This window comes from Simochromis diagramma, unplaced genomic scaffold, assembly GCF_900408965.1.
Source record: "Simochromis diagramma unplaced genomic scaffold, fSimDia1.1 OVJJ01000271.1, whole genome shotgun sequence".
In the NCBI taxonomy this organism is placed as follows: Eukaryota; Metazoa; Chordata; class Actinopteri; order Cichliformes; family Cichlidae; genus Simochromis; species Simochromis diagramma.
In genome coordinates, this window is record NW_024386909.1 from 1,637,946 (window position 1) to 1,649,908 (window position 11,963).

At 39.6% G+C, this 11,963-nt stretch overlaps 1 protein-coding gene and 1 long non-coding RNA gene across 2 annotated transcripts; both read right to left on the reverse strand.

Annotated features, from left to right (window-relative positions):
• Positions 1 to 1,797: 1,797 nt before the first annotated feature.
• LOC120736206 lies at positions 1,798 to 2,755 on the reverse strand. The gene is made up of 3 exons (XR_005696436.1): positions 2,700 to 2,755; positions 2,519 to 2,558; positions 1,798 to 2,392 (listed from the first exon to the last, which is right to left on the reverse strand). It is a non-coding gene; the product is annotated as an uncharacterized LOC120736206 (long non-coding RNA).
• Positions 2,756 to 2,865: 110 nt separating this feature from the next.
• On the reverse strand, positions 2,866 to 5,200 carry LOC120736200 (vascular cell adhesion protein 1-like). The gene is made up of 5 exons (XM_040036182.1): positions 4,968 to 5,200; positions 4,720 to 4,795; positions 3,985 to 4,368; positions 3,335 to 3,640; positions 2,866 to 3,250 (listed from the first exon to the last, which is right to left on the reverse strand). Exons 2-5 carry the CDS (start codon positions 4,790 to 4,792, stop codon positions 2,973 to 2,975), a joined length of 1,041 nt encoding a protein of 346 aa, XP_039892116.1. The 5' UTR covers positions 4,793 to 4,795; positions 4,968 to 5,200; the 3' UTR covers positions 2,866 to 2,972.
• Between the last annotated feature and the right edge of the window lie 6,763 nt (positions 5,201 to 11,963).

An 11,963-nucleotide genomic window follows, 5' to 3' on the forward strand; every position in this document is an offset into this window, starting at 1 on the left:
TTCAACGTGATCAAACGCTTTTTCTGCATCAAGAGAGAGAACAAGGAATGGCTCATCAGAATTTTGTGAAAGATGAATAACATTGAGAAGTCTCCTCATGTTATCAGAGGATTTAACAATGGAGGCCTTTAACAAAACTTGTTTGATCCTTATTAATTATATAGGGGAGTACCTTCTCGAGTGGCAGGGCTAATATCTGAGCCACTGAGCCTGGGCTGTCAGACACTGAATTATTAACAACAATAATATTATTATTAACATCTACATAATCATAACATCTTGTTTTCTGCATCGAAGCCCAGGGCAAACACAACATTGATATTCTCACCTTTATTCACAGCAGCCGCCGGATATTTCACCACATATAAACTCACCCATTTACTGGCGCCCTTAAACATGCAGAAATACACACAAAAAACACACAATCTGCCTCATCCAGGAGAATGAATGCTATCAGCCCTTTTCTTTTACCTTCTACCAAGAAGACAAAGTAAGGTCTCTGTGATTTTATTCTTTAGTTAAGATTGCATGTCAATCTTATTGTATTTGACATTGCTGTTCGTTTTTACCGTACTGTTTTTCCATTTAAGAACATTTTTTCTTATTTTTTTTAATATGTCATGTAAATATAATAAAAGGGATTCTTTTTTAAAAAAAATGTTTGTACAGATGTTGCTTTTCAGCCAAATTATTAAAACATTGCAATTTCTAAAATGCAACCAATGAGCAGTTTAATTTCAAAGATCTTTCTTTGTTTTTTTTAAATGTTTGATGTTGCTCATTTAAAAGCAGATCTTGAAAGCCAGACTTTTGTGGTTCAATATATTGGCTTCTCCTTTTCTCATTAGTGTCAACAGGTTAAGTGTAAATGTGTCTTTGTAAAGTATCTCTGTCTGCAGTGATCTGTCAGACTGTGAATGACTGAAATGAGATTTGCAATAAAGAGGAGACTCAGTAAAATATTTGTTAAGTTAAGTTCACAGATTGCAGTGTCACAAAACTCATCACCGAACAGGCTGCATCACCTATGAAAACACAGCATGAAACACAAATGTCTCCATTTGTTTAAATAAATTAACTCATCAGTTCTTCTTCACCAGTGAAGTAAATCAGCCACAAACAGACACTTTATCTTTCATCATATGTGGAGTGGTGCCTTCAGCACAAACAATTCACAGTAACACTACAGTGTGGTTTTTGTAGAGCAGACAGTTGATTATTGATAAAAGCCCAATATAGTGATTATTTTATATCTGCTATGAGCAAATGTTAAGGCCAGTCAGAGATTTGGATCCTAACATGTTAACTAAGTTAGCAATAGGATTCACATCCAAATGTTAACATTACTTGAGTACTATACAGATGTTTGTGTCAGCATGCAGATATTAACACTGCTGATCTCTGAGATGTGTGTTCTCTTCTTGCAGACACTTTAATTATTAGACTGTGATGCAGCTCTGTTCATGTGAACTCTTAGTAAATAAATAAATATGACCTACTGTATAGACCAGCTTTTCTTTAAAAAAAAAAAAACCCTCCTCAAACAATAAAACAAATCCATTAAAAGAGAAACTGCCACTACAAAAAGTGTCGACCCTAATATATAAAAAAAGAGTGAAATTTGAAGACAAAATAAATTTTTTATCCACTTATTTAGATATGAAAAAGACATCCCACGTTTCATATCATTAACAATATAGAGTAAACTTTTAGAATAATTATATTAAATATCACACAAAAACACGTTACATTGAATAAACACATTTTATTTAATGTGTTTAATAAATTTACAGACGTGTTTTGATGCCAGTTTCCCTGCAGTCTTTTAAACAAATTACCTGTGAAGAAGTCTTACATTCATTTCAACATGTCTACAATGTAAATATTAAATCATACAAGAGCACACACAGCATGCCAGCATTCAAATACTGTATGAACATGATAATAACTAAAATAATAATAAAAAATAGCCACATTGTGTAAAAGTTTTTATTGTTCAGTCTTCTCTGCTGTCATGTGAATTAGTTCTTTATTGGACTGCAGTGAAATTAAAGTTGAACATAAAAAGCTGCAGGATGTAATTTTTTTTTTTAAGTTAATAAAAATTTTGTGTGTGTGTTTTTTAATACACTGTGTTAATGTAATGTTATAACTTTTTCTTGACCTCAGCGTACAGTTCCCCTTGGCCATCAGCACGCTCTGTGTTTTTTGGCTCGTTGACTTTCACCTGTGCATACACTGTATCCTGCTGCTGTCCTCTGTCCTGCACTGAGTCAGAGGATGCTTCATTTCTCAGCACAGAGAAGCTGATCTCTCCATAATGGATGTTTTCTTCTTCTCCTTCTGATTTACTTGGTGGTTCTTCAACAACCGACTCTTCACTTCTTTGATTCTATAAAATAGAAACAAATAGAAAGGTTCATTTGAATCTAGTGAGCAGACTCTGGTGGAGGTACAAGAGTAAATAACTTTCTGAACACAGTTCAGTAAATTACAGAGAAGTTGAGTATTTTCTTACATGAGTCTGTTGTTGAGTTTGATGCTTTGACTTTAAGCACCTGAAAGATATAAGAGGCTGTTAAACTAACTATCCTCTGTTTTAGGTTAAATATATTTGTGAGTAAACAGATAATTTCATGTTCAGCTACCATGTCAGTGACAGAAATTGATCATGTTTTCTAATGTGATGTAATATTTACCAAAAAAAGATGATCAAGCAAAGTAACATAATCCCAAGGATTCCTCCAAGAAATGACCAGAGTGGGAATCCTGGTAGAAAACCAATATCAAGATGAAACAACACAAGAGTTAAACAGATCGTGAGGTTCTTCTTTTTCTTTTCCGTTATATTACCATGATGTTTAATTTTACACTTTGTACAGCACTATTTAGAAAAAACAAAACACTTCAAGAGATTTAATGAGTTACTCAATAAACAAAGAAGAAAAAGTTAGATAATAGCATAAAACAGTTCAGTGGCATGAGCCATTACCTTTAATAGCCACATGAATCTCTGCTGATGTCTGATTACCCAGATCATTAGTGGCCACACAGTAATAAACTCCTCCATCTGTTACATTGAAGCTGTAAATCTCTCCTTCAGATACTTTCACAGCTCCATCTCTGCTCTTCTTGAACCAGGTGAAGCTGCTGACTGGTTTGGCTCTGCTGGAGCAGGTCAGCTTCACCCAGCTGCCTGCTGACACCAAACCTGATGGACTGATGGATGCTGAGGTGTTTTTAGGAGCATCTGGAGAAAAAATAAGAAAGTCATATCCCATAAATCATGTTGTCCTATAGGATTCAGTTCAACAACAAACTCTGATCGTCTTACATGAAACACTGAGAGTCTCTTCTGTCTCTGCTGTCTTGGTGTCTTTTCCTTGGTTCACAGGATATCTGGCAGAGCAGCTGATCTTCTTTCCATCATGTGTGTCTGACAGAGTGATGTTCTGCTGGATTTTAGTTGTAAAGCTTCCATCTGTGTTTTTCTCTGTTTTGTTGTGAGAGTCTTGTTGGAGATTCCAGGTGAGTTGAGGAGGGGAGTGTGGACAGGGAGTGAGAGCTGAGCAGGTTATAGTGACAGACTCCTTCTCCTTCAGATCACCTGGGATTGTAATATTGGGCCTCCAAGGAGAATCTGTGGTTTCACATCAAGCTCAATTTTTACACTGATAATACAGGAAACACAGTCAAGTAACAGATGAAGATCAGTGTAGTTGTGTTAAAGTCTTAATTTTACATGTTCATGCTGTTCAGTCAGGAAATTATTTTATTCTGAGTTTATTATTTCCTCCATGTAGGAGAAATACCTGAGCTTTGGAATCAGCACAGTAAGCAAACTTTGTTTTTGTTTTTTTTGCACTGAACTGGACAACACATTTTTAACTGCCAAATATAAAGTTAGTACATTTATGTCTTAGCTGTTAATATTCAAATCAGATTTTTTTTTTATTATCAACAATAAAATGAAAACTTTCTCACCTTTAATTGTTATTTTAAGAGGTTCACAAACAGCTGTTGCTCTGAACGGCCAGTTCATAATTCTGAAGTAGTATGTGTTTGAATAAGTTGTGGTTAAGTTGGAAAACAAAGTGGTGCAGTTTTTCTCCTTCAGGTTTCCTGTAATATTCATTGGATAGATGTTAACTGTCCCACTGCTGTTGAAGATCACGTTTTCTGGATGAGCATTAATCTTGTTATCATCTTTAATCCACACTCCAAAAACAGATCTTGTGCTGTCAAACTTTTCTGTTCCGGTTTCACTAAAGTTACATGGGATTTGTAAACAAGATCCACTCAGAGCTTCCATCTCTGTTGGTGCAGTGATGAACAGCTTTGAATTTTGAGGACAAGCAGCCAAAGTACCTGGAAAAAATCAAAACAAACTCATACACATGATGGGAAACAGAATTATGATACACTGAGTTTATTAGACGTGTGTTGCAGTTCAGTTTCAGTTTTATTTGTCATATGTAAGTTAGCACAGGGTCAACATTGCAATGAAATGTATTTGACGAGCAGAAGACAAGTCACAAGACAAATGGAATATTGCACATGAGATAAAGTGGCAGGAGTGAGCAGCAGCACAAACTGAGCAGTACAAACTTTTTGAGTGGCAGTTAGTACAGTATTGCACGGAGTGATGTTTTTTTCTCTAAAGTATCTCCATCTGCACTGATCTGTCAGACTGTAAATGCCTGAAATGAGACGACTCACTTGGAATAAAGAGGAGACTCAATAACATGATGCCTGTCATGATGTTCACAGACTGGACTGTCACAAAACTCATCACCTGTATAAAAAAAAACATAAGATCACATAAAGGTTTGATCAGATCAGGAACTTGCATTGTTTTATAGAGCAATACAAAATCTACATTTATTTTAAATCAGACAAACAAAAATAAAGCAGTTCTTTTTATTGTGATATAAAAATCTTGTAAGATGCAAAAAATGTTTTCTTACCTAATAATCAGACTGCTACAGAGGAGAAATGACAAAATAAAAGTCCGTGTGTGATTCCAGCAGAAACACAGCGAGTGAAACACTTCTCCGTTTAGATGTTGTAATGTCAAAGCAAACAGACCTGTGAAGCTTTTGTCTTTCTTTTTCAGTCAGTCTGCCTTTTATGTTCCCATTATGCACATGTTGTCAGTTTAGTAGCCACCACTTCCATCTGCCTGTTTATAGATTCACTTGACCCCCCACTCACACACTAACCTGTTCCTCATTCTCTCATTAATATTAGTATTTGTGTCTTAGCTTTTCTGTTCTTCTTTTTGTGTCTCTGTGTGTGTCTGTACTCACACAGGTTACAGCTTTGTGTTGATCAACTTCCTCGATGTGTTTAGATCTTTCTGCTTTCATTTAATGATTCCTTCTTCAGGTGATCCACTTGGCCAATAGATGTCTAAATGTTTTTATATTTATTGTTTGTAGTGTGTTTCCTTCAGCACCAAAATAATCGCATATTGAGAGAAGGTAATTATGGAGAGAAGAAAACAGTTGGAAAAACAAAATGCAATGAACAGAATATTACTGACAAAGTGACAGCAAAACTAAAGAAAGGTGCCAGAATAGACAGTCTATTGCAGTTTGTTGTGTATGGGGCATATTCAGACACATATTGAGTAAATGCAAATTATTTACATGGCAGTGCACTACAGGCATAAATCTAGACTCCTAGATAAAACATTATGGGTCATTCCCACAACCCACAGCTTTACTGTGTTCCAGAAAAGTATCCAATAGCGGTGACAACTGCTCCACAGTAGCAGGTGGGATTTTTCTTTTTTGAGGACGGCTCCTTTTACCTGTCACTACGGACGGTCTCTTTATGTTTCGATCAAGAGCCTTTTTTGGGCAGCTGAAGAGGAGAAATCCATCTTATGGCCAACCTCTGGCTGTATCTTGGTCATATTACCCAGCAAAACCCAGTATGCAGGTTCATCTGTAACAGTCCTCGTGCCACAGATCCGCACTGTTGCTTCTACAATAAACAGAAGATGGGTGCAGGTCTCCACGACTCCGGCCATACAGGTGCCTTCAACCTTCCCTGTGATGCTCACAATGACCCATGGCTGCAATGCTGGTTCATTCAGTCTTATAGAGTGCAGTACCTGAAACACACACAAAGTTCCTTTAAAGACAAGAACTATGAGCCAAGGCCGACATAAATGTGTTTAATCTACTTTATCATAAATGTAACAACGTGTTTATAAAGTTAGCACATACATGTAATTTTTCATTTTTTTATGTGTCCATCTAAAGAACGCTGCATGTTATAGTCTAACTCTTCCTGTTCTCTCTCAGAAACCTGCCTGCAGAAATTGAACCTAAAGTATGCAGTGCAAGGATGTAATCACTTTAGAGATGGAGAAAGCATAAAGTTTGACTTTAAGTGACAATTATGGACACCTAATATGATAATGAGATTCTGCAGGTCATTAAAACTAAAATAAAATGTACTTGTAGTGACACAGGACACAAACACGGAAGAAAGATGTATAATTAGAATTATTTATACTAAACATGAATAAATCATTGCAATTTCTTTAACCAGAAAGAATAACTAAATCCTTCAGGACAATATCACATCAATGCACTGAATTCATTATGTTATCCCTCTAACAGAGCCTCTACATGTTCTCACTGTAATTTCCCCCTCATGAATGAATTTATGCTGCACTAATTTGAATGTTCGGTGGAAAATCAAACGCATTTTACTCGCAGTACTCGAGCTGACTTACCTTTGTTTGAATGATGACGTACTCACAAATCTTGTACCCATGTGTGTGTATCCCTCCAGAGATTTGTAATTGCAAAACTGGTTCACCTTGTACTCGCTGACTCCACAGACAAGGTACGAAAATATGTCAGGCTACGTCAAAAGCGGTAGGTCTCCTTATTTCATACGGGTCCACATTTCCAATGCACGCTACTTTCTGCAAGTACCGTCTCTTTGCATTAAACTGCTTTTGCTTTTAAACATGTTTCTAGCAACCATCCTTCCAACATAGTGTGTTTGCTTTGATTCGTGGCCCAGGAAGATGGCGCCGCGCTCCCACAATGCATTGCGGGTTGACGTCAACTCCAAAGCCATATTCTGTGTGTGTGGGTGCATGTGTGTGTGCTTCCAGCCATACTATACATAGACCTTACAATGAACTTAAACTGTGTGTATGAGGTATGCAGAAAAGCAGAAGTAAATGTTTTGCTAAACTATAAAAGCAGGAATTTGTAATAGGTCATATCTCAAATGCACATTTAAAGGTGTGAAATCTTCACCTCAAGAAACAGGTTTCGTATCAAAAGCTATAATGGGATTATAACGTCGAGGCTGCTTCCTGTCATCTCATGGTACACAAGTGCACACAGAATCTTATCAGACCTAATAAGGAGATGATTCTTATCAGCATACAAATGATTATATGTTTCTAAGCACAAATGACAATATAAGAAAAATCAATTCCAACAAGCTGTTTAAAAAAAATATGATAACGCCTTATCGCCTCTTGGATGAACCTTTCAGAAAGCTAAACTGAAGACACCGGCTTCTCCCAGAACTAGCCAGAGTTTATGTTGGAAAAAGTCAAACACAAATCTATTTCTAAATCAGCAGTCTGGAATAATTTTACTCTATTTCATTTTTATTTTTGTTCCTCTTCACAGACTGAAGGAAGAACAGAAGCTGAACCTGAAGTTTCTCAGATCCAAAGAAGTGACATCACAAGAGTTTGTCACAAATGACACATTTCCACATGAATTTAACTAAAAAAACTAATGTCCAGCAACAAGAGATGAAAAGACTGTTTGAATGTTTGTTAAATAAAAGGAAGTCACAGGAAAAACACATCACATGACCCAACAGCGTCCTCATTATGCAAAGTTTCCCCAACAAAACCTGGAGGAACAAAGTAGCTGGTGAAGAGACACTAATGAGAACATCATCACAGCATCCAAACCAGAAAGCTTACAGTAGTTTATGTTCCCAAGATGGCAGAATTCCCAAGATGGCGCCGCGCACAGACGCAGTGGGTTACTGCAGCTATGTGCCTTTTTGTATGTCTAGTGTGCATAACGTACATTGTACGGGCATCTATCTACACAACTGGACGTTACAGTCGTCTGGAGATATTGGACATCAGTTTCCAAACAAAGATGACAATCACCAGCGACTTTCATCGCACACACAACATTCCGGACAGGATAGCGAGACCAGCGGGATCTCCGTGGATTGTTGTCGGATCGAACAGGTGACGCAGACGGCGAAGAGAGAGGAAGCAAAAGCGAGGCTGCAGAGCTGGACTACTGGCTAAGGAAGCAGCCACTCAGACCTTCGCTGCCGAGCCTCTACCTTACAAACGCCAGATCCATGGCACACAAGACGGACGATTTGGACGTACAGCTGGCTGGAAATCACTATGTTCGGGACTGCTGTGTGCTTATCATCACAGAGACCTGGCTACGTTCTCAAATCCCGGATGTCACGGTGCAGCTAGTAGGCCGCATGCTACACAGATGGGACAAGAACAGTGACTCCGGGAAGAACAGAGGAGGGGGGCTCTGCATCTAAATGCACAAAGGTTGGTGTAACAACAGCACTGTTGTGGACAGACACTGCTCTCCTGACCTGGAGTTCATGACGGTGAGGTGCAGACCCTTTTTTTTGCCCAGAGAGCTAAGTGCTGTAATAATCATGGCAGTTTATATAGCACCGGCCGCTAACGTAAACACAGCTCTCTCTCTGCTGCTAAATGCCATCACTTCTCACCAGCGTGCCCACCCTAACGGCGTCCAAATCATAGGAGGGGATTTTAATAAGGCAAATCTCAAGACTTTTTTACCAAAATTTTACCAGCACGTAAAATGCCCAACAAGAGGGGAAAAACACTCTGGATCATGTGTATTCCAACATCAAGCATGCTTACAGAGCTGTACCCCTCCCCCATCTGGGTCAGTCAGACCACCTCTCTCTTCTCCTTACCCCAGTATACACTCCCCTCAGCCGGCAAACAGAGCCCATAAAGAGGGCCATCACCAGCTGGCCTGAGGCCGCCCTCCCCCGATTGCAGGATTGCTTTGAACACACACAGTGGGATGCCTTCTACAATTAAGGTCTGGCAACATTCACAGATACAGTACTGTCTTACATCAAGTGCTGTATTGGGAACGTCACTGTGGAAAAGTGCATCCGGGTGTTCCCGAACTAGAAACCCTGGATGAGCCAGGTTCGTTTGCTTCTCTGGGCCCGTGATACAACCTTCAGGTCAGGTGACAGAGCATTGTACAGCACCGCTCAAGCCAACCTAAGGAGGGGCATCAGGACCGCCAAAGCAGAATACAAGAGGAGAATAGAGGAACATCTCAACGACACCAGACAGGCGTGCAAGACATGCAGACCATTACCAACTACAAAGGATGTTCTGTGACACCTGGGGGCTCAGATGCGGGGCTAGTGGAAGAGCTGAACAGCTATGTCAGAATGCTCTTCATTGATTTCAGCTCTGCCTTTAACACAATAATACCAGACATTTTGATCACCAAGTTAGCCAACCTAGGGCTCCCGCCATCCACCTGCTCTTGGATAAAGGACTTCCTGGTCAACAGACCCCAGCGGGTGAAACTGGGTCCTCACCGCTCTTCCCCTCGCACTCTCACCACCGGCTCTCCCCAGGGCTGTGTACTAAGCCCACTACTCTACTCCCTCTACACATATGACTGCAGTCCCGCCCACCCAGAGAACATCACTGTCAAATTTGCTGATGACACAACAGTGATGGGGCTGATCACAGGGGGAAATGAGGCGGCTTACAGAGATGAGGTCCTGCGACTGGGTGAATGGTGTGCATCAAACAACCTGGCACTTAACATCAACAAGACCAAGGAGCTCATCCTGGACTTAATGCGGAACAGAACTGCCCCTGCCCCCCTGCACATCAACAGAGAATGTGTAGAGCGAGTGAAGTCCTTCAAATTCCTTGGCGTCCACATCTCTGCAGACCTCTCCTGGGCAGCTAACACCACGGCCCTAGTCAAGAAAGCTCAGCAGCGGCTACACTTCCTAAAGGTGCTTAGGAAGGAGCAACTAAACACCCCTCTGCTGGTGAACCTTCTACAGATCCACCATCGAGAGCCTGCTGACCTATGCAGTGACAGTGTTGCACACCAGCTGCATGGAGGCAGACAAGAAGGGACTGCAGTGGGTGGTAAACACAGCACAAAAAATCATCAGCTGCCCCCTGCCCTCCTTGTCTGTCGTCTACAACTCCCATTGTCTTAGTAGGGCCAGAAACATTTTAAAGGACACTACCCACCTCGGCTACCATCTTTTCAACCTAATGCCCTCTGGCAGGTGCTATAGATCCATAAGGGCCAGAACAAACAGACTCAGAGATAGCTTCTTCCCCAAAGTGATCACCATGCTCAACTCAAATTTGTACAAAAGGAATCTGCTCTGAAATATCATGAATTCCCTGCCTGTCTGTCGTTGTGTCAGCACTGTACTGGCTATTTATATTCATAATAGTGTATAGTTATATTATTGTATAGTTTTATAATGTGCTATAAGCATGTGTGCACTTTTATAGAGCTGTTTCCAATTTTGCTATACCATGTATAATGACAATAAAGGCTTTCAATGTTGTTTGTTTTACAGTGTTTTTATATTGTCTCCTGGAGACATGAACTTAATAAACAGATTTACGAGTGACCTACATGCAGATGCAGCCAGTAGTTGAACGGTGGTGTGTAGCACGTCTGCCACTATGAAACCCCCACACATGCATGTGGCACACATGGTTTTTATGTTAACAATATTTTTGTTTACATACAGTGATGTTCGCTGTTCAGCAGTGCCCACCAGGTCTATCTGTCCTGTTTTCTTGACAGCCATGTGCACTACTGCATAGAAATAGGAGAGCCATAACTAGACTGGCAGCTGCACCAGCCAGCCTCCACAGCACGACCCCTGAACCCACTGCACCACCCCTTTCCTGCAGCTAATGATATTTATCATTTGCAGTGATCAATGTGACATTTTGTTTTGAACATTTGAGCACTGAAAGGGAACATTTCACCCACACAGATCTGCAATAGAAACATAACTAGCAGCACGGGTGTGAATAAAAACTATGACAGCGTTAAACCTACCCAGCCCCCACTTTTTAAACAGAAGGACTGAAAACACAACAACACTGATTATGATGTCGTCATCATTTAATGTGGAGCCGTAGTCTGTGTACACACACACACGCACACACACACACGCACACACACACACACACACACACACACACACACACACACACACACACACACACACACACACACACACACACAGCATGAACACCATAGTGTCAGAGCCATTAGTAAGACGGTGAGTGAAAGAAAACATCATTCTAGCATCTAAAACACCAGCGCTCATCAATGTTCATTAATAAGATGGCTCTTATGTATAATAATAATCTTTGATATAATAATAAATAATAATAAATTTAAAGGTAAATGTTTACATGGAGAGAAACCTCCTGAGAATCTATGATGAATGTTTGAATAGATGTATTTCAACAGAGACGTGTTATTTGCTTCTCCTTTCCTCATTAGTGTCAACAGGTTCAGTGTAAATGTGTCTTTGTAAAGTGTCTCTGTCTGCACTGATCTGTCAGACAGTGAATGACTGAAATGAGGCTTGCAAAAAAGAGGAGACTCAGTAACATATTTGTTATGAAGTTCACAGATTGGACTGTCACAAAACTCATTTTGTTATGAAAACAAAAAAAATGAAACAATTCCATGAATAAATTACTAGAAGAAACAATGCAAACCTGTTCTCCAATTGTGTAAACAAAGTATCTGTATTTGTATAATAATGTAACTGGAGTGTTGATGGTTATATCATTCTATTGATTAATCTGCTGATTCAACAAGAGCTGTATTATGTATATAATAACTTTATTTAGA